Source organism: Syngnathus typhle, linkage group LG9 (genome assembly GCF_033458585.1).
Source record: "Syngnathus typhle isolate RoL2023-S1 ecotype Sweden linkage group LG9, RoL_Styp_1.0, whole genome shotgun sequence".
In the NCBI taxonomy this organism is placed as follows: domain Eukaryota; kingdom Metazoa; phylum Chordata; class Actinopteri; order Syngnathiformes; family Syngnathidae; genus Syngnathus; species Syngnathus typhle.
Genome location: NC_083746.1, coordinates 3194759 through 3217363, shown reverse-complemented (window position 1 = coordinate 3217363; position 22605 = coordinate 3194759). Strand labels below are relative to the sequence as shown.

The 22605-nt window shown below is 40.5% G+C and overlaps 3 protein-coding genes across 4 annotated transcripts; all 3 read right to left on the bottom strand.

The window, feature by feature from the left end:
- Positions 1-961: 961 nt before the first annotated feature.
- Positions 962-8078, bottom strand: tfg (trafficking from ER to golgi regulator). Of its 2 annotated transcripts, none has more exons than XM_061286453.1 (8): positions 7918-8078; positions 6725-6939; positions 6261-6344; positions 5627-5773; positions 4453-4617; positions 4162-4311; positions 2174-2263; positions 962-1991 (listed from the first exon to the last, which is right to left on the bottom strand). In XM_061286453.1, the coding sequence occupies exons 2-8, from the start codon at positions 6906-6908 to the stop codon at positions 1576-1578; spliced, it is 1236 nt and encodes a 411-aa protein (XP_061142437.1). In that variant the 5' UTR covers positions 6909-6939; positions 7918-8078; the 3' UTR covers positions 962-1575. The 2 variants fall into 2 exon arrangements, with proteins under 2 accessions (XP_061142437.1, XP_061142438.1); XM_061286454.1 differs by lacking the exon at positions 7918-8078 and adding an exon at positions 7636-7759.
- Positions 8079-8124: 46 nt separating this feature from the next.
- On the bottom strand, positions 8125-10204 carry jagn1a (jagunal homolog 1a). The gene is made up of 2 exons (XM_061286455.1): positions 9787-10204; positions 8125-9354 (listed from the first exon to the last, which is right to left on the bottom strand). The coding sequence occupies exons 1-2, from the start codon at positions 9900-9902 to the stop codon at positions 8892-8894; spliced, it is 579 nt and encodes a 192-aa protein (XP_061142439.1). The 5' UTR covers positions 9903-10204; the 3' UTR covers positions 8125-8891.
- Positions 10205-10986: 782 nt separating this feature from the next.
- Positions 10987-21386, bottom strand: col8a1a (collagen, type VIII, alpha 1a). The gene is made up of 3 exons (XM_061287664.1): positions 21245-21386; positions 14704-15016; positions 10987-14575 (listed from the first exon to the last, which is right to left on the bottom strand). Exons 2-3 carry the CDS (start codon positions 15005-15007, stop codon positions 12642-12644), a joined length of 2238 nt encoding a protein of 745 aa, XP_061143648.1. The 5' UTR covers positions 15008-15016; positions 21245-21386; the 3' UTR covers positions 10987-12641.
- Between the last annotated feature and the right edge of the window lie 1219 nt (positions 21387-22605).

Sequence of the window (22605 nt, the reverse complement as noted above, 5' to 3'; positions counted from 1 at the left end):
CAGACACTCGTTTCTGACTTATTTCAAAGGATTTGGCATGAGCTGGTCACAAATTTAGTCTTCTGTTAATGCTTTAAGACTTATGTTTTTATGCTAAGAAAGGTAAAGGCTAAGAAATTTATGCTAATCAAAGAAAGGGATAATGCTATGGACTTTATCCATCTCCGGGTGCGACCATTTTGGCACTTGCTGTTGACTGAAAATTAGGTTATGGTTCAGGTAATGGCTGAATTTGATGAATTTTATTTTAACAATCATTGTGAAATATTTTTTTTGCTGCTGACAAAATTTTGCCCATTTAACCACACGTCAGTCCATTAATCGGTAATAAATTGGAAATGTAAATATTAGTTTTACTATTTACAGCGCGTGGCTCAGAATTTTTAGATTAGAGGCCATTGTAGAAAAAAGTTAGTCGATAGCCATTGATTACAGCATTACAGTCCAGTTAAGTTAGACCAAGTCTAACTTAGTCTAAAGCTAGTCTTTAGACTAAGTTAGACTTGGTAGTGTATTCAACTACTGACACGCACTATAAGTGGTACCAGAAGAACTAGTTTTAAGCTCCTTTGAATGAAATAAAGTGCTTTAGAACTAAATAAAGCTTTGGGGGTAAATTGTATCCATATTTAACAATTCACTCATATTTTTCCGTCTATTACGTGGTCAAATCCATCAAAGAAGAACGTTTTCAGGCTTGGAAGCTACTACCGTGCGGGTGTTCGATCACGACTGAAAATGTTTTTAATAAACGCTCAGTCACCGAGACGGTTTGACATGGCAGTGAGACCAGACCGCACGCTCGGTCAGAACACATCCAGGCCGCCACAAGCTTTAAAACAGTAAAACAAAATATCATACCACCGGCATTACATCACTATTCCCAAATCTGCTTGAGTGGAAAGTGGAAAGGAAAAGCCCAATACGTGAACTCCAAAAGCAATACAATCTCAATCTCTCATAGGTCTCAATCATTTATTGTGTTAATGAAAAAAAAAAACGTTACAGTTTATACACTAAACGACTAATCTCACGTGAAGGTGTCATTCGATTTTTAAATATCTGTAAAAACTGGTGACAGGACAGGGAAAGCGCGAAGGCGTGGTGACCGTAAGGGAAACCTTATATATTTGACTGGGATTGATCCCACATGTATGCCTTCATTTAGCTAGTCGTGATTAAAACAAAAATGGCGGCGACAAACAAAAAGACAAAACATCGGAATTCAGTTAGTGTGTCTGAGGGAAAGAGGCATCTTAAGGATGTGGATGTCGTTCACGCTATGATGTAAAAAGGATTAACAGGCTGTTTTGGTCTTCCGGATGAGTGCAACAAAGCCAAAAACAAGAAAAAAGATGAGATGAAATACCCCACAAAGAAATAATAAAAGGGCCATAATTACAACACCAAAAGGCCAGTGATGGACAAACAGTAACCATCACACTGGGGAGTTGCCGGTTTCAAATTTGGATTTTATATTCATGATGGGGGTGGTGGGGGGTAGTCAGAGCAGTGAACCAGTCCAAACAGTTGAAATCACAAAGGTTGGGTCATGGATCAAATCACGAGCACCTTTTATCGGTACCCAGGGCCTGGCTGAGCATAGCCCGGACCGTAAGGGGGCCGGTTGCGAGCATAAGGGTTAGCAGCCCCGGGCGGAGGGGTGACCGTGCTGCCCGGAGGCGGGGTGTATCCTGGGCGAGGTTGGTAACCAGCAGGCTGGGAGGTGGGTGGCATGCTGTAGTTGGCAGGCTGCGATGCCTGGGTAGTATAGTTTTGGGGAGGAAAGGCTCCTGGTGGGTACTGCTGGGGTCCCTGAGGATGAGGGTGAGGCTGCTGCTGTGGCTGCTGGCCACCCTGGAAGCTGGGGGTCGGGGCCGGTGGCCCTGCGGCTGGGGCTTGGGAGGAGGGGGGTGCGTAGTTCTGGAACTGCTGTGGTTGTGGCTGCTGTGGACCAGGTTGAGGGGCTCCCGGCTGGGGACTGTACCCCGCTGAAGAAGAAAAAAAAAAAAAAAAAAGGCTGAGAATGCAACAAAAGTTGTGCTCACAAATCTCGTGTGAATGTTATCATTCCGACAATGGCACCCTGCTACAGGATTTTTATTTATGCAGGTGTGCCGCTGAAGTGTCTCAATACTAGGACTACACTTCTTTGACCATTTGTCACTCTTACCAGGATACTGCATTCCATACTGTTGAGGCGGGGCACCCGGCTGCTGTGGAGGGTACCCACCTGGGGCCTGGTACTGCTGGTACACCTGACCTGAACGTAACACAAAGAGGCAAAACGGTCAGCTCTGATGACCCTGCATCAAATATATAATTATTTGGTGGCTGTTAAATACATGAGCAATTTTTAAATATCTAGACTAATTTCATTGAGATAAAAGTGAACAGTTTCCATTATTTCATCACTCGTAGCAAAAAATAATTACAAAAAACAAAAACAAAACACGGATAGTATTGTTGTGCAAACACCAAGCCTTGTTCGAGGCCGAGTAGTTTTACTGTATTTTAGTTTTACAACCTGCATATAAGCTAAGGGTTAAGAATGATGAACTCTTTATTTTGCAGTGGGTTGATCTTGTTGATAAATGTCCACACACCTCAAACATCTCCCAGTGGTCTCAAGCATGCAAGTAGCATACAGGTGCCCTTGTGGACACAAACACTCACTCTACACACAAGATAATAATTTGAGGGGGATATGTGTACCCACTATCAGGAACACACACGGACACCGTCGGCTTTGCGTGCGGCATCTCCCTTGGCAGCCACGTCTACATTTGCAGACAGTGACTTCCTGCTGCACTCGAATTAGCCATGACTTCACCAGACCACACTGCACATGTACACGAGGACGACCGGCCGGGCTGCAGCCATCTCAAACATAAGCGTGCCTCTTTGAATAATGACAAATCAGAGCAGCCCGAAATGTGGGCGACGGCTTTGAAAAACGTGAAATCGTCAGTTGGTATTTTAAGTCACTTGGAATTTTCCATGGAATAGAGGCTGATCAGCTGTTTCCAAAGCAAAAAAACAAAATAAACCTCTGCTAACCGCTGCCCTCAATTAACTCTGATAAGGCATGCTATGCAGCACGTGCCTTCCCGGACAAACAAATAATCGGACGTTTAAGTAAGCAGTGAGGCGCGCAGTACTGATGCGGTGCCCATATGCTGCACGGTTTAACTTGAGCACCGCCATGGTCTTTATTACGTCTGAATGTGTGTGTACTTGGCTGCCATTTATCGTTTCCGTGGTCTGTGCTCCATCATACCTGTTATGTAAGCGCTATAGAGGGGTGAGTGGCTGTTACGACCCTGTCGGCATGCAAATGTTTTGGCCTCTAATTCACATTATAAGAAGTAGAACAAACAAATGTAGCGCGCCAATATAAAATATCAACATCCTCACGTGAATGACGGGTTGAGCGGCAGCTCCATTTCCATGTTTATGCTTTTTTTTTTTTCCCCTCATCATTAGCACGGATGTAAATGACCCACTGGCATCTGTCTGACAACAGGTTCTAATCAAATTACACAGTTAGCTCAGATTATGACTCATTAGCAGCGTTCTAAATGCAACAAAAGCAACCGTTTGAATCTTAAAATAAAATGCCAAACCGTTTCAGCCTGTTCTGATACGGGTGACGAGACGACAACGATGGAGGATGGAACATTCCGTTGACAAACTACAGCAGGAATCGGGGAGGAAACTGTCTTCAAGCAAAGAGAAGTTCCCATAAAGATAGTGGGAAGCGATGCGGAACATCTGGATTGCAAAGGGACTTTGCAGCCACAGCAGTCAGCAAATGTTTAAAAGAAAAAAAACAAAAAAAAACATTCTATTGCTCATTTTTGGGAACGTGATGTGGGATCATTTTGTCTTCAAACCTGACATGCGCTCACAGCAAATTTTTGGGGGAAAAATGTGCCTTGAATCTCATCTAACTATTGGACTTGGAACCGTCGTAATACTTGGAAAAATCACACGAGCCCCGAGTCCACCTCAATCGCCTCAATGTGGATTTCCACGAGACAAACCGGGTAAACCTGACCACTGGCTTCCTGTGTATGCCACCATAATGAGCAGGACAACGAGTTGACGATCATTGTTTAAATACGTGGATAAAGAAGTTTATCTTTCCATGTATCCTACCATCCATGCTAGCTGGGGCTCCCTGCTGTCCTCCAGAAAAGGGGGCCTGCGCTTGGGGAGGCAATCCTTGCTGAGGGACTGTGGAAGAGGAGGAAGCGATGCTATCAGGGGTCCCTGAGCGCTCCTCTGGGGCTACTGCTGCTGGCGGAGCTACAGATGGCAAGGATAGAGAGACAGCTGAAACAAAGCCCCCCCAGCTCACAACAGCTGTTAAATAGCTCATCAATGCAAAATGAAAGTAGTTGCAGAAAGTTCCGGATAATTGCAGGAGATGAAAGGCTTGCGCAATACCTGGGGGCTGGTCCTCGCTCAGACCGAAAGCAGAGATGACATTCTTGTTGACTTCGTCCTGGTTCTTTAAGGGGTCAAAGGCAGACATACTGGCCGCGCTGACCGGGGTCACGTGCTTCGCAGCAAAGTCTGTTGTCGCCATCTTGCCTTCACGTCCTTCAATTGCTTTGAATAAGAAAAAAGTTTATTATTTGCATAAACTGCACAGACAATGGAAGTTTCCACCATTTGAGGTAAACGCAAAATGACACCTGTACTCTTATAGGGGAATTTCAAATAGCTGTGAAATTGAACTGAAATGTATCAGTCACAGTAAAATTATTTATAAACCTTGCACACACTTGCCTGTAAAAAAAACAACAAAAAAAACTATATATTGCAGCGTTAGCTAACAAATTGTGGTTTATTAAGACATATGTAAAACATGCACTGTTTAATTGTTCCACTGACTTAATCCAGCATATCCTATAGCCGTGGTTCTCTGTGTATTGCTGTTTTAACAGTGCGCTTCGTGGAAAGTGTGAGTCAGACAGGTCGAGGCAGTCCTCCAAAAATAAAATCCTCCACTTGTCCGTAACATTTGCAGCGGTTTGCGTGATGTGTCGCAGCCAACAATAATTCACGCTTTATGCGGCGACGCAGACTTGCTGCTTGGCACTCAGTCTAAAGAAACGAGAAGGCTTTCACATCCATTTGCAGCGATCAGCCATGCTGTCTCTCACGGGAAAGTGGCTTAAACTAACTTTCTTCCAAAGACGCAAAGTATATCTTTGCTGCATGGTGATTGAGCAAAATCGTCAAATTGATTCTTCTTCACAGCAGGTGAAAAATTAATGACAATACGCAAAATAAATTCCACCATGCGAGTACTTCGAAAGGACATTTTGTCCATCTACCAGAATAAGTTGCCTGCAAGGAACACTTTTAAATATCCATAAAATAATGACATTTTATAATATAAATTATAATATGACCTGAAGTCTGACCCTAGTAAAACTAAGAGTGTCATCAATGTGCATGCAAAACAAGGAATTTGACTCTGGTTGATCTCAGCCTCTGTACAACATTTAAGTGACTAACCACATTTTAGTGGCAAGAACAGAATATTATTGCCCAGTGATGTCTCTGAGACTTTACGAGTGGTGTGATAATCATGGATTTCTTTGTTGTTTACCATTTTCTGGTGCTGTGGTGGCCACGCCGGGCTCCTTTGCTGGCTCAAAAGTATCCAGGAGCGTGTTGACTTTATTCCTCAGCTCGATGAGCTCCCTGCGCAGGTACTTGACATGACTGGACTCCAAAGGCCTTGGCTGACCGTTCACTGTCAATGACAATAGATGAGGGTTCTTAGTTTGAAGTGGCATGGGAACATCAAGACAAACACAAGGAAGAAGTCAAACTTGTCCATCAGCCAACAGTTCCTTAGCTGCGTCAATAGAAATGTTTATGAGTGACAATACCATGTGTACTGTACTTTATCTAGAAAATGAAGGGGAAGTTAAGTAAAAAAATGTTCTTTACAATAATATACTCTCTTCCCCCGCCACACATCTCAACTTGGCTTTCTAATCAATATTGCATTTGTGAAACATGAATGACGCCTCAAAAATCCAATTTATCAGCTGTGCTACATGCATCATTCAACCACCCTCATTTTGCCCACTTAAAAAGCAGATCATGGTGGGGAAAATTCCACCAGGAGGATGAAAATGAAGGATTGTTTGTCTTGGAGCAAAGGTTTGAAACTAAAACTGGACTGCCCTCTAGTGACCAACTACAGTAAATTATTTTGAACGATATGAACTTACCAAACAAAGTTAACTTGAGAATCCTACTGCATTGGATAGCAAAGGAGAGGTCAGAGCTGTCAAATATGGTTATGAGGTCATCGTCTGTTAAAAAAAAAAAAAAAAAAAAAAAAAAAAAAAAAAAAGGAGGGTGGAGGGAGAAAATGGTGAGCGTGTGTGCAGCAAAATAATGACACATTACACATCGTTATACCCAAAGGCAACATAAACATTCGAACGATAGTTTGATGTTAGTCTTTTGTTCCCACTAGGGCTGAATAATTCTGAAAGTAATCAAATTGCATTTTTTTAATCATGCAACCGTAGAGGGAGCTTTCTATGAAGATACAAATTTGAATCTTGTGACAAATTTGCATTGGTCAGCCTTTGCAGATGTTGACGCTGCAAAGAGACATTTTAGTTCTATTGCTGGAATTAAGCACGGCCATTTCAGGGAAACCAAACAATGAGAGGACGTGACGCACCTTCATCCTTGTACTTGATGGTGACCTCGTCGCTGCTCTGCAGTTTGCCCCTGAAGACGCGCTGCATCATGAGCACCAGCTCATCGTAAGTGATGTCTTCGTTGTGGATAGGAATACGTCTGATGTCGTCGCCCAGCTGGGCTTTGATGATCAGCTTCCCGCTCAGGTCGAGCTGGCCGTTCATGGTGCCGTGTCCTAACCGCTGCGCCGACCTCCTGAGAAGGTAGGGAGGAGAAAAGACAGTGGGCTCTTTACATTGATTTCTGCTACTTGTCCAATTTAATCAGGTTAAGTTTGTGCTCGAGTCCAGACAAGAGTCTAAGGGTCAAGCATGATCATCTGAGCTGGCGGGGGACTTGCATATGCTAATGCAGAGAGTCGAACTTTGACCCAAAACTGATTAAAAAAAAATTAGTCACGGTGATAAGAGGCGGTGTAATCTAACCATGTTAACAACTGGGTTCAAGGAAGTGTTATAAACTGGAAGATGACCAATCCATTCATTTTCTGGAAGGCTTTGCCTTGTGTCCTAGCCAGATGAACAATTGCCTGGATGCTAGGGATTGGGCTGTGGCTAACATTGTTAGCAGCTAACAGCGACAACCATTCTAAACATGCATGTTAGCGTTAATATTTCGTAATGGGCGATCCACAACACGACACTCATGCACAGAGACGCCCTAAGTTTACCAGGCCAAGTCACCTGACAGAAGAGCAGATAGTGCTAATAACTTGTGACGGTGAAAGTTTGCTAGGCCTTTTTTCGCAGCAATGCCATCGTTGACACAACGACAACTCCTTTAATAATACATAACTGTCGTATTAACGTAGTATAAAACAAAAAAGCACGGATCGACGGGTAAATGAGCGAGCATGAAAAAAAAGATTAAACATGGTTAAGGCTGACATACTCAACAGATATGACTCAGCATTTAAATAGAAACAAACGCTTCTCGTGAGCAAGTCGGAACGCGATCAAGTCCCGATGATAACTACGATGACTTCCAATGTATACCAACACCTGTTTTAGCAAGCTAACCTGTTAGCTCGCCGAAATGCGATCACATCATTAGCCGGCTAGCTTGTTAGCATGTAAGCTAACTACACACACATAATGAACGGAAAAAAACGTCACGTTAAGTTGGACACAGACGATTAAACGACCCGTTCGCAAACCCGTGAACGTGGTTTACCTGATCGTGACGACGAGATCACGTTGTATTTCACTAACTGCTCCCAAAACGAAGAGGGTGAGAGCGGGTTAATGGCCTTAGCAAGAGCCGGGTGGCAGCAGCATCGGGAAGCCTCAACTGCAGCTGTCAACCTGTACGTGGCAGTCACGCCGCGCATGCGTACAAAGTCACATAAAGGGCCATTTAATAATCGTCAAACCAGAAACATATCGAGGGAAACGTTTTATTTGTTCAAATTCACCATGCATTGCAACACAATGTTATACCAGAAAATGTATTGTATTGATTAATTTTAGTAAACGAATGAAAAAGCTATTGTATAATTATATAATTAGAAATACTAAAAAGGTTTCAACTATAAATAGAGCTAATTTGGTAGGTGGTCACTAGGCATGTTAGTAATAATTTTTTGTTCAGATCAAATTTATCTCAGTGAAAAAACATTTTTTTGTAGAATTTCATATGAACAAAATGGAGACAGTTACTTTTCATTGGAGAGGAATGAAAAGGAGTGTTGGGCAACAGAAAAGTAATGTTTTGAGAAAAGAATTGGGAAAACGCAGATAAAGAAATGTTTTTATAATATTGACGTGTGTATGTCTTTGTAAAAAATTACATGTTTTTTAATTAAAAAATTGAACAGGTTGTTTTATTTTTATATAAACACAAACAAAAACATCTATTATAATGTTTTTCATTGCGCTGGATTACAATGAAGTATTTGACCATTTCCATTTTACAGGAATAGAAAGGCGTCATCTGCCATAATGAAACAAAGCAAAAGTCAAGGAATTATGAAATTAAGTCATAAAATTTTGAGAATAAATTATTAAAAATGTTATTAATGTTGAGATAATAATGTTGTATTACCTTGATGAGAGTAACTGTAACTTAACCAGAATAAATATCACATTATTTCTGCATAATGATACATAAGGATAAAGTATATGTAAAACATCTCTCTTTTTTAACAATTATTTCTTCTTCTTCTCTTGTGTGGCGTCGAACCACGAGTCGAGCAGCTTCTTCATGTAGTACAGCTGCCACGCGTGTACTTGCACAGCCACCACCATGAGCAGATACATCACAGTCACCGCAGAGAAGCCAAAGATGAAGCGGTACGCTTTGCCGTGCCGATACAGCTGCTGTGCCAGGGGGAACATCTCCATGGCGCCGTAGATGAGCGGCGCCACTGAGAACAGCCCGGCGCTGATCATGGACAAGACCAGGTAGCTGATGTTGTTCTTGGGCAGGGACAGGCTGCTGCATAGCAGGGGGACCATGCTGAGCAGGTAGGGGTACTCCCACTGGTAGGGCATGGCGACGGTGTCATGTGACACCAGGTTTAAGTGGCTGACGACCACTTGAGCAGCGACCAGCAGCCAAACCAGAAGGTGAATCACGTTCAAGCGACGAACCTCTGACTTCAAGGAAGCGCTGCAACATGAAGAATGTATCGTCACGGTTTCTTATTTTCATATCGTGTACTAATCGTCAATGAGAAGCATGCACTGCTACTACAAATGCCTTTGCTGGAACATACACTGCTACCACAGCAGACACGGCATCTGTAAAGCTGACAGTGGAAATGAAATTAAATCTGAGACCCTTCTCTGAAAAACGAAGACCGTGTTACAGCCATCCAATTCATTTTCTTAGCTCTTGTCCTTGTTAGGGTTGTGGGTTAGGATAGCTGGAGTTTATCCCAGTTGAGGTTGGTTGCACCCTTGACTGGTGGCCATTCGCTAGACTCAAAGAGGGCTCCAAGTTTACACAAGTCCCTTAGACACTACATATATGAGGAAATCGACATGTATTTAAAAAAAAAAAAAAAAAAAAAAAAAAAAAAGAAGAGAGAGAGTGTTTTACCTCATTTGGTAGTGTGGAGTCGGCTTCTCTCTGAATTTAAAGTCACTTCCATTACTTGCAGCAGCTTTGTGGCCAAGACGTGACGTCATTTTGATGCCAACTGACAAAAGGGACATTTATTAATGGACTGTTGAAATGGAAAAAAAAATTTCACTCAGGCTGAATTGCTGTTGTGCTATACAGCTGGTTAGCTAATACCGCTAGCGTAATCCAACCACCCTGTTCACTTGGATTAAAAAGAATTTAAACACACGTCACACTCTCAGCGATACGAGTGTGTTGAGATGGTGTAAGATGAAATATTACAGCGAACAATGCTTACCGGTTGCGTGACTCTGTGAGTTTGGTCTGTTTCGTCGCTAAAAAAAGACCATTACCTGGACAAAAGATGTGAAGAATCAACCGGCTTCCGTCAACTGTGCGCATGCGCATTGCCTCCAACGGCAGCATCAGCATCTGGTCCTTAGTGGGCGCGGCCTACTGGTGACGTCTTTCAATAATGATTAGAAATATGTACTGCTTTTCAAATTGAACAGCATATAAACAATACGTAACCAATAAATTTAGTTGTTGGTACAAAGCTTTGAAGTTACTGAGGTAATAATGCTTTTTAGATAAATAATAATAATGAATGTTTTTCAAATATTAAAAAATATAAAGATTATTTATATGTAAAAGAAATATTTCATTACATAATCACGACATTAAGGACATTATAAATGATCAATATTATATTTGTTAAGTAAAATATATAAAGAGTATCTATCTATCTATCTATCTATCTATCTATCTATCTATCTATCTATCTATCTATCTATCTATCTATCTATCTATCTATCTATCTATCTATCTATCTATCTATCTATCTATCTATCTATCTATCTATCTATCTATCTATCTATCTATCTATCTATCTATCTATCTATCTATCTATCTATCTATCTATCTATCTATCTATCTATCTATCTATCTATCTATCTATCTATCTATCTATCTATCTATCTATCTATCTATCTATCTATCTATCTATCTATCTATCTATCTATCTATCTATCTATCTATCTATCCATCTATCTATCTATCTATCTATCTATCTATCTATCTATCTATCTATCTATCTATCTATCTATCTATCTATCTATCTATCTATCTATCCATCTATCTATCTATCTATTGGGATAGAAATAAAAACGTATGCGATAGTTTTCAGTAACATTTTTATTTAGAAAAACAGCATAGACAAAAATAATTATCATAACAACAGTGAAACATTAATTCAGGTTACACTGACAATATTAGCACCATGCTTGGAAGGACAAATACATTTTTCTTTTTTTTTTTTTCAAAAGTTTCCCCTTCACCTTTCACACTTACATGTAAGGCAATTACTGGTCCAAATAATAAATTACTGACATTATAGGTACTCACCCACGTTCCACACTTTTGACACATTGTCACATCAAATTTAGTTTAATTTTCCCCTTTTATGTGTCATTTTACTGACGATAAACATTTCAGATTGGCAGTAACAATTACATAAATAAAATGACTGTACAGTTAAAAAAAAAAAAGAAGTAAAAAACATCTACCGTGGCATTGTTCAGGAATGACATTTTTAAATCTGATTTGTTTGATTTTTATTCTAAAAAGACATTTTCCTCCGTGCACATTTACATTTATAATAAATATCTCTTTTCTGGGTATCCAACACGCCAAATCCAACAAATTGTTTTATGACGTAAACACTATGTAGAGTTGATGTTTATTTAAAAAAAAATGTGGGTGTTGTATTGAATCTAGTTATAGATTCTCTGAAGCGCAATTACGTATGATACCATCAAATCAGTTAGAATCCCCAACAGAGTTACAGCAAAGCCGGCATGAGTAAGGATTAAAGAAGCACAATTAATAGTAATTGATAATAAATCATTATATATATATATATATATGTGTGTGTATATATACTATATATATACGTATGTGTGTGTGTTTACATGTAACTAATACTGGAGTGTTCAAACTATTGTTAACCCTGACCAATAGAAATCTGTGATCTATGATGCCATGACTGATAAAGGCAATAGGTGCATATGTATATGAAAGAAAAAAAAACACAATGAAAAGATGTGTCCATGTTTTTGGCTGAACTTCACATTCTTTGACACATTGGGTAGCTGCTACCTTATTGCAACAGAATATTATTTTTGTTCACTCTTTCTCTGCATACTGCGTCCTCATATTATTTATACAAACACAATTCCTAGAAAATTATCAAACAATTTATACATACATGTACTTATATCTTTTTTTTTATCAAAATGGTGAAAATGAAAAAAGAAATGAGACAGACTAGGTGGAATAAAATGAGGCGCGTAGGAATGTACACAACATTGTGGAGTGACATTGAAGAGACGATTGGAACTCTGATCTAGTCTCTAAATAATGTAACATCATCATGAAGTCTAGTTTACAAAAAAACAAGACTCTGGCAATGTATCTGAGAGACTGTTTTACATCTCTAATTTGGCACATCTGTTTCAGTTAACAGCAGACTTCAAATTACCGACGCACCCGGCGATTATTTGAGACTGAGTGTCAATTCAAGGGGACAACTGTTTGAGGAAATCCGATAAGTCATTTAGGCCTTCTGTGAATGCCTTTTCATAGGTTATTCTATCCCTTCAAATCTATAAAATTGCACATGGACTTATGGCGTAAAGTGGGTTTTATATACAGACCATCATATTTCCTTGTGATAACCATCTCATCTGCATTGATGACGTTACCAGATTTCCACTCAAGAGTCTTTTTTTGGCAACAAAAATTCACCCCATCTAATATTCTTCACTTTTCACTTACAACGGATACAGTAAGAATCCAGAGAAAGACGAATGCACGTACTCCCCAGCGTAAAGTCCTGCAGCCTGATCTGAGGGCAGCTGAATGTGTACAGTGTCCCCTGGTTGTAAAGGTAAGACTGCACTTCCCGATGCTTGATCTAAGTAGCCCTTCTTGTATTCATCATATGTATACATCACCGGCTCATTGTTCCTCATCAGGGCCACCCACACGTTGGCTCCTTTGCAATTAATGTGGTAGGCAAAGTAATAAATGCCAGGGAGTTCACAGGTGAATATTCCTGTTTCAGGGTTGAAGTTTTGGCGACCATTGTACAACGGCTTCTCAAACACCACTGGGGTTCCCACAGGTGGGAATGGAGTTGACCTTATGGCTGTGAATGCTGGCATTTCCATACCACTGACGCCCATCTCTGCACCATTTCCTCCATATTTGCCCTTTTTACCATAGCCACCGGCCTTCTCACCATCCAGTCCAGGGCCCATATGGGAAAGCACTCCTGACAAGTCCGGAGACATCCCAGGTTCTCCTGGTAGGCCAGGGGGTCCAGGAGGGCCAGGTGGTCCGCTCAGTCCTTGGGGTCCTGATGGGCCTTCTTTCCCCCTAGGTCCAATAGGACCGGGATGTCCTGGAATGCCTTCACCTGCAACGCCTGGCAGACCAGGAGGACCGAACTCTCCTTTTGGTCCTTGAATTCCAGGTGATCCAATTGGACCTGCTACACCGTCCATACCAGGGATTCCTTTAAGGCCTTGAGGTCCCATTTCTCCAGGATATCCACCTTCGCCTTTGGGGCCAGGAAGTCCTGAAGGACCTGGCAGGCCCGGAAGGCCTTTATGTCCATTTTCCCCTTTGGCACCACTTGGTCCTTGTGGACCTCTCAGCCCTGGACTTCCACGTTCTCCAGGTAAGCCATCAGTACCGGGTAATCCAGGCGTACCGGCGTCACCCCGGATCCCATCAATCCCTTTAGGTCCTCCCTCACCACATTCTCCTTTTGGACCCGGTAAGCCTACACCTCCTGATGGCCCCTTGGGTCCTGGAGGGCCTGGTTGACCACTTGGCCCACCAGGTCCGGTCATACCAGGTAATCCTGCATGGCCTTTATCTCCGTTTGGTCCTGGGAGTCCAGGTGGGCCATTCATACCTTTTTCACCCTTTGGTCCTTGGAGGCCTGGTTTACCAAAGCCAGGCAGTCCTGGCTTCCCTGGCAAGCCAGATGGTCCTGGATGACCTTTCCCGCCCTGCATGCCGGGCTGTCCTGGTAGACCATTTTGACCTGGTTTTCCTTGCCCTGGTAGACCAGGTGGGCCAGGTGGTCCTCCTTCACCTGGTGGCCCAGTTAGTCCTTTCAGTCCCGGATGCCCCTTTTCTCCCGGAGGGCCTTGTGGACCTGGCATCCCATTCAAACCTGGTTTTCCAAAACCAGGTAGTCCTCTTGGTCCAGCAGGGCCTTGGGGTCCTGGTAGACCTTTATGACCTGGTTGCCCTGGCTGCCCCATACCTTTGTCGCCTTTTGGTCCTTGTAATCCAGGGAGTCCTGGTAGTCCTTTGTGCCCTGGCTCTCCTTTCATCCCTGGTTGTCCTGGCAGTCCCTGGCCTCCTGGTTTTCCTATTCCAGGCAGCCCAGGTGGTCCTGGTGGACCCTGACGCCCAGGTTGTCCCGACTGACCCGATTCACCTCTAGGGCCCATTTCTCCTTGCGGTCCAAGCTGACCGAGTCCTCCCGGTCTGCCTGGTTGTCCTGGCAACCCTGGTTTACCCATCCCAGGTACTCCTGGTTGACCAGGTTGTCCAGGTCGCCCTGGTGGTCCTGGTTGGCCATTACCTGGAGGTCCAGGTGGACCTATAGGTCCTTCTGGCCCAGGTGGCCCAACTGGACCTGATTGTCCTTGGGGAATCCCCTCAGCACCACTTGGGATTGTCTGACCTGTGATCAATGCACACATACAATACATAATATTAAATTGTGCATGAGTGGGATAATGTTACTCAGGAGGACCACAACTTCCATTGATGTGGCTTTTATGCCAATTGGTGTTAAAAAAAGTTCCTCACCTTTGTCTTGTCCACCATAATAGCCACCGCCTTTGCGAGCCTTTTCTTTGCCCTTCGTCATGGGCATCTGGGGGAGTTCCTTCCTGTACTGGGGATAGGGCATATAGGGCACATCTTTGCCGATGTACTGTTGCTGGGGGTAGCCTTCATTGCCCATGCCCATGTGTTGGAGGTGTTGCATTTGCATCTGCTGCTGGTATGCTTGAGGGTGTTGATTTTGTCCGTAGTACTTCCCATCAGTAACATATGTAAGGACTACAAGTTGCAGCAGGGTCAGGAGAAATGGGGGCCGAAGGGGCGGCATGGCCAAGGCCTGTGTTGGAAGGAGAGAATATGACTTGCACAAGGATGGACAGCAGCTTTAATTGGTCAAAACTATATCGCTTGGTATTTTATTACGTCAAGAAATATATTCTCATATGCCGTTAATAAGATACTTTTCGAGAGAAATGATACATAGTTTGTAGTGTGTACAGCTGGCTACAGTCTTTTATATAAAAATATATTTTAGCATTTTTTCTTCATTTTATTTCAGCTGCACTGAAAAGAAAGTAAATGGTAAAAGTGAGTTTTGATTGTTTTTTTGTCATGAGAAAAATGCAGGTAATGTTTTTTTTGTAATGTTAAGTGAATGCATCTGTGATAATCAAAGATAATAAAATTGTAATACTTTGAGAAAAATCCTGAAACTCTCCACATCGGCAATTATATCACGTTTCTTTCTGTGATACATTTATTATAATTGCAGTTTTTTTCCAGAATATTCCAACAATGCTGTATTACTCTCAATTCATGTAAAATAATATTAATATGTAATATTAATATATGTAAATATTAATGAAAATTCATATTAATATTAACACTATATTATATTAATATATTCAATATTATATATATATATATATATATATACATATAATTTTAGTATTAATATGGATATTGATTACTACTTTAAAATTTTGTTCTACTATTAGTTGAAAGTTGTAAAACTTTGCTCTGGTATTTCAACTTCATTCAAGCCGTATCACAAAGATTTTCCACAGAATATACCAACATTAATATTCTGGAATGTTCCAATTTGACATTATGACTTTTTCTTGTAAAATTACCAATGTTCTAGCTGCATTTTGGCTTTTTTCTTGCGACACTCCTCTAAATCTTTTTGAAAAATTGCTTTTTGAGTGTAACTGTCAAGTGCATTGATTGTTGGGGTGTGACAAGGCTGACAAGCATTCAAACATCTACATACAAAACTTATGCTACAAGTACAGTTGACACAAGTAAGAGTGGCTCACTGAATCATAGCCAAAATAATGATATAAATTTTCCTCATCATGGTCCAAACATTTTGGCCAGGAGCCAAAACAAGAGTGCACCTCCCAGCAGCTGGCTTTATGCCTAAACATGAAACATATCTTCTTCCATTTTCTAGACCATGATGTAACCCACATGATTTTTACTGTGTAGTGGCGCTGTCCATAAATAAAAGTCCTTGTATGAATAATGTAGTTTTGTCATTCAGTCAATCCTTGCATCACCGATTTCCATCCTGTCATCAAAGTTCAGCCTCATTCCCGTTGGTGCTTTACTCAAGACATGTCGGCTGTTGTTTTCGGAATTCCCAGCCACATCCTGACAACGTCCGCGCCACTGATGCGCTTTTCCTTCGGATCTCTGACCTTTTCTCAGTCGACTGGTAATTTTGACAGGACTGTGTCACTGTCTACTACCCCGATGAGAGATAGTCTTTGAAACGGAATGGATCTTGTTGTCATGACAACACAAGCCAGACATGACAAGAGTCTCTCAGAGGAATGAGTGATTTGAGTGATTTTGAGTGACTGAAAAGGATTGTCCCGATTTTGTTATCATTTGCGTTACACTACGAGATTTACTGTATTGATGATTTTTGGAAAAAAAGAAAACTTATTTTTTTTCCAGTGTGTGAATCACAAATCAGAAAACCGTTCAGTTTTACATATTTGATGCTTTTGGGGCTCTGGTTCAAAACACAGTTAACCAGTTTCGTGCTGGAGGGTCACGTGTCTATTTGTGGCAATGGGGATGTTCACTAAATTTCCTTAGGGGTTAAAATTTTCCAGAGGGCAAGATTTGCTTTAAAAAGATATTCATCTAAAAAGACTATCAACGTCAAATCTCATTGCACAGCACCAAACAAAAATCTCATCACAATTTACTCAAAGATCTCTCGAGACGAGTGTGCCAGGGCATTTGATTGACAACTGATCTAGTTCTCCACCACAGTAATAAACAGTGTTGAATGAAAACCTCTCCAGTGTCCAAGTATTAATAAATGCATGAATACACGTCATTGTGCTGCTCTCGAATGTCATGCACATACCTGTTTGAATATTTGTGTTTTTTGTATTTGCCCTCAAACATAAACAGTTCCGTCACACATACTAATATTTTTTCTGGTACGGTGTCAAGATAAGAGGAAATATTTAACTTATGCTTTGGTAATAAAGCAATGAAGGAAATCCTGCGTCAACTGCCTACAAAACAGAACTAACGTCATCATTTTCCTCTTGGTAAATACATGAATGACAAAAGCAATATTGACCAGGGGCAGCCTTTAAATGTTACAGAAATATTTAGAAACATTTATGACCCGTAGCAAGGGTGTCCCCCATATTGATACATGATGTAAGTGATGTGTGTGAATAGATGTTTTTAAAAGGATGGAAATACTGTGACAAGGACACAACGAGTGTCTGTTCACTTGTCGCAGTTGTCACGGTAACCAGCGGTGGAAACACCCTGTTACTCTACCTGTCGCGTAATCCCCCCAGCATGTGAGTGAAACTAGGTGTTGCCTCCTAAGCGACTCATTTATTCGCTCGCCGTGAAAATTAACCAGCAATTTCCACCGCTTTAATTTGTTATTTGAGGAGACGGCAGCGGCGGCATGTGAAGCGTGAATAGAAAGAAGTTTGTTATCCACTCCAAAGTGCCACTGTGTCATCGCACAATAGTCGCCCATTCAGGGGGCAGACGTGAGGTCACGTGCATGTAACGCAGTCGTGAGTGCAGCATGGCGTGAGAAGTCATTTATGACTCTTACGCTCGTGCCAACTCATTTTGCAAATCAACAAATAGCTTGTGTGAGTTCTTCATTTGCTTCTTTTGATTTTTTGTGACGCAGTTTGAGTTCTTCTGTATGAATAGTACTTTATAGATAAAGTTTAAAACAGATACTTTCTTTGTCTTTTGAATAATGCTCTTTGTGTTTATGTATAGCTTGGTGTGTCATTGGCAGTGGTCAGCAAGGCTTTCTCGGGTGGCCCATTAGAAATATTGATCCATATTTACAATTTCAATTTGTTCTATTAATATGTATGAATTTACACCCAACCGTCTTCTCCTCAATTTATAGCTTTTCAACGATGGATGTTTGCATATTTTTACACACGTCACTCCAATCTGGAAACAGTAGTATTAATATTAGCATTAAGGATATTTCAACACATGTCCAATGCACATGTTCATGTAAAAACATGTGCCAGACACTCTTAAAAATAAACAAACCCCCAAGTTGTCAGCTGTGTTTAATACTTGTGTGAATCGTGCGTGAGTGTGTCTGCTGCTGTTTGCCACACTGCTTCCAGATGACCATCTTTTCCCGACATGTCCCGCAAGCAGGGTGTATTAAATGGACTCATTACATCCAATTCCGTTTCTTTACTCTGAGTCAGCTTCCACCGAAGATGCTGGATGTTTACCCGAGCTACTAACAACAGGATGCCATTTACGTAAGTGCAGAAGCCGTGCAAGAGGCTTTCTCATTGGTTGGCCTCCAAAGTGATGATGGCTCAAGATGAAGTATCTAAGGGTTAAATGATATCGCATATGATAATTGAAACGCAGAGCAGAACCAGGTGGTTTCTTCCAACGAACCAGTTTTAGACAAAAGCAGCAATATTTTGCTAGTAGAATACGACTGCAATAAGTTTCGCTCTGACCAACTAAAGACAGGAACTTAAAACATGTCCGCCTGCTCAGTACAATGCAATTTATTCAATACCAAATTTTACCAGACACTAATGAACAAATGAAACTTAGCAGATAGTGGCTAGCATGCAAACAACAGATATTTTCTCTTTTCAGTGAGGGCTAGACATCATCCATTTTCTTTTACACATCCCTTAATTGTTTTTATGTAGAGCTATTAACAATGTTAAAATGTAACGAACAATTTGAAGATGGTATTAGTTTAAAATGTCACAGTTTAATTTCCACTTTAACATCTCATGATTCCAATAATGTAAACTTATTTCCGTCACACACATGCACACATTTACACGCGTGTATACACACACAGCGCCACAGCTGTGCAGCAGCTAAATGACCCAAAGTATTTACCTCTGCCTTTCTCCTTTACACAACCATAATAACTCTTGAGGCCCCTTTGTCCTTTTGTCAACTGGACCCCTGCACTATTTTGGAGAATAATGTCTGCACTGTTTGTATATACACACACACATGCACACACACATACACTGCATTCAAAATGCTTCCTATTGCACACTGGGGTCAGGTGTGTTAAGGGTGACATCTTCAAGTGACCCCTATCACGCAGAAGAGCCCGGCAATGGCTTTTGGGTAAAAAGTTTGAGAACGAAAGCAAAAAATGTTCATGTCTATATTGTGTAGCGACAAACTCAAAATGGTGAAATATATGTTTTTGTTTTATTGGACATTGTGGATGGTATCACAATAGCATCAAACCACATGCACCATGTGAACGATTATGAATACCAACTGAACATTAATAAGAATTCCTGGTTTTTAGGAAGAATCCATAAACTCACAAAACCTTGCAGGTTTAGCAAAGTATGGTTCGGGGGCCAATTGGGCTTTGGGAAAACCCAAAAGTGGTCTACAACTTTGAGGTGTAATTTGGCATACTCCTTTGAACGTTTGAATCTTGTAAGAAAAAAAAGCTCATAGAATTGGGAGATAATGCTATTGGTTTTATATAAAATAAATATGTATATATATATATATAATATATAAAAAATATGCCCTATTACCAATTACACCAGGAACCTCTGCTATCTCCGTTTTTCAATGAAATCATTATAAGTGTCTAATACTGTACCGTGGGTACACTATGGTACATTCCAGTGGGTGTATCAAAGTAGCGTGCCGGTGAGCGCACAGCAAAGCAATTGAGGAAGTGTTTGCTCGGCACTCTCTTCTCACCAAACTGCGTGCTCTTGCCCCCATGGCGTACATGTGACAGTTTGGCTTCAGCTTCCTGCACGCTCACTAAACATTTCAATGCATATTTGTTTTCCATTCACTCGTACACACATGTGGTGCACACAGCACATTTGCACAGTGAACTCATTTTTAGAAGGACGCCATGGAACATAATGATGCGCAATAGTGGTGCTAAATGCTAACTGGGGGCAGAACGGATGGCAAACACTATAAAGGCTATTCAAATTCTCCCAGCCAATCAGATAATAATGAAAAAGTGATCCATCCATTTATCTATCCATTTTATATGGTGCTTGTCCTTATTAGGGTCATTGGTGAGCTGAAGCCCGTCACAGCTGACTTTGGGTGAGAGGCAGGTCACACCCTAAACAGGTCGCCAGACACTCACAGTAAGACAATAAATTAATGTTAATGCAAAAATGGCTCTTGAAAATATTGTTGTTTTTTTTGCCCTCCACTTATTTTTCAAAGACAATGTGTCAAAAATAAATGTCAATTATGCAAGACATAAACCAACGATCACTATTTTTATTGTTTGATAATCCATTCAGTGCTTCTTTTACTATTTTTATCGCAGTCTTTTTCTAACACAATTCAGCTTATCTAAACCTTGAAATGTTTAAGTGAAGTCATATCCTGGGCAGTAACTCAAACTATTAATCATTTATTTAGAATCTGAACGTAAACTTTGGTTTGGTAATAACTTGTTTTTATTTTTTTGACCACCAACAAGAAATGTTACTATATATTGAAAATAGTAAAATTGCGAGATCTGTGCCTCTGCTTTTAATCAAAACAAGGGAAAACATTTTTATTCTTTTTATTATTCTTAACCACAACACAAAGACAAATATTAAGTTTTTTGAAGGATTATGTAAAATCATACAGTTATACATATTGTATCCTTTATATTTGGGATAAGAGTATAAAAAATAATTTAAAGAAATAAAAATTGGTTAAATACGTGCAATTCATTAATCAGAAACAGTCCTACACAAAATGAACAAGATGCGGAGTAACTGATAAGACTATATAATATTTTTAATGTATCTTTGGGAATATAAATATTACAGATATTGTAGTAAATGAAATGTTATATTTAATAAGAATTTGAAAGATTGAAAAAAAAGTAGATCATTGAATTGCTCAGGGATCAATTTCAGACCCTCAAAATCTTATGCATTCATGTGCAAGCATCCACTTCATACATTATAATCTAATTGAATTAGACTACCAATTACATCCTAATTCCAAAATGCAAGTGTGTAAACTGCAAAAGCATGGCATAGCTTACCTTTGGGGGTCAGATGCAAAGTTGAAATAATCACCACAGGGGGACTCAGAAAGAGAGAGAGAGAGAGGGAGTTAAAAAGCAGCAATATCGGAATTGACGAGCAATCCTCTGGCACAAGTGCTCATATCAGATGCCCACCTTTGTGGACACGTCTTATATGCACTGCAGGGTGGGGCCACACGGGGTGGGCGGCCCAGCCAGAGCCTGCTTGGAAGAACAGGAGGGAGGGTTAGGAGGCTACCAAAAAAATAAAATATTCCACATAGTGGCACAAAAACATATTTGTCAGCTGAGGTCTCACAAAGACAATAAAGACTCATTTTGGCGTCCGCTTTTGGTGATCTAATGCACTGAATGCATTAAAATGACCCACAGTGCTGGCATTGTTAGACCTTCACCTGTTCTGGCATAGACTGAGGGAAAACCAAAACAGACGACAACCAAGCGTGTGTCCCGACGTATAGTCTGAGGAGTAGAGGAATTAAGTCAAATTAAAGAATCCGACGTCGTGATGTGACGTGATATGTTATTGCAATTAAGACACAAACACAGAAAAAAAAAAAAAAGTCATAAAGCACTGGTTGCTGTTCTTAACAAGAAGTAATGCTATGAGTACTGTACTGTGTAAGTGTAAGAATACAAATATAAAAATATGAATACAGTGCTGCCTCAAGGTTGTATTATTTTAGGAAAACAAGCATGTTCTAGAAAGAAAAGAAAAAAGCAGACGTCAGTTCAGCCAGCATCAAGGTATTAAAATGGGGTGCAGATGTTTTGCTTTTTCAGAATTTTTTTTGGGATTAAATTAAACTTTTTGTTTGGCTTTATCATTGATTATTTTCATGATTTCATTAGACCTTCCGTTTTTTTTCATACAGTTCAACTTCAAAATCAACTTGAAGACATGGCATAAGTTTCACTCAACTAAACTGTCACGTACATAGTTTATTGTTTGTGTTTTATATTACATACTTGTTTATTAGACTAACTCATTCGACTAACTTTGTACACCTTGACAGTTTATTATCATGCTACAACTGCCACAGCTCACTGAGTTTCAACATTGAATTTCTCACAGTGGAGGGAATTCTTTATCTGTTAATTGATTAATTGGTTTTTATACCAATTTGTTATTTGAACATTTGAAAGATGTTTGACTCCAAATATCTGTTTATCTCCAACTTTTCAAATTTAAGTTATCTTTGTTGAATATCTCCATTTAGTTCAAAAGTCTTGTTTGGACAATAAGTGACTTTCGTCATTGAGAGAGAGTATATCCGTCATCAGGGGAAAAACAACATGGTTGCCGCCACACCTGTCAAAGTAAAAGTGTGAAGAACGTTGTCGACGGCAGCGTCACT

Bases quoted from the DNA above. Each gene is read 5' to 3' on its own strand.
- jagn1a (XM_061286455.1), bottom strand. From the start codon at position 9,902: ATGTCCCTTTTGTCAGTTGGCATCAAAATGACGTCACGTCTTGGCCAC. The intron at 9,355-9,786 runs GTAAAACACTCT...TTCATGTTGCAG, and splicing joins ACTCCACACTACCAAATGAG to CGCTTCCTTGAAGTCAGAGG.
- tfg (XM_061286453.1), bottom strand. From the start codon at position 6,908: ATGAACGGCCAGCTCGACCTGAGCGGGAAGCTGATCATCAAAGCCCAG. The intron at 6,345-6,724 runs GTGCGTCACGTC...TTTTTTTAACAG, and splicing joins CATCAAGTACAAGGATGAAG to ACGATGACCTCATAACCATA. The intron at 2,264-4,161 runs GTAGGATACATG...TGTTACGTTCAG, and splicing joins AGCCCCAGCTAGCATGGATG to GTCAGGTGTACCAGCAGTAC.
- col8a1a (XM_061287664.1), bottom strand. From the start codon at position 15,007: ATGCCGCCCCTTCGGCCCCCATTTCTCCTGACCCTGCTGCAACTTGTA. The intron at 14,576-14,703 runs GTGAGGAACTTT...CATTGATCACAG, and splicing joins TTATGGTGGACAAGACAAAG to GTCAGACAATCCCAAGTGGT.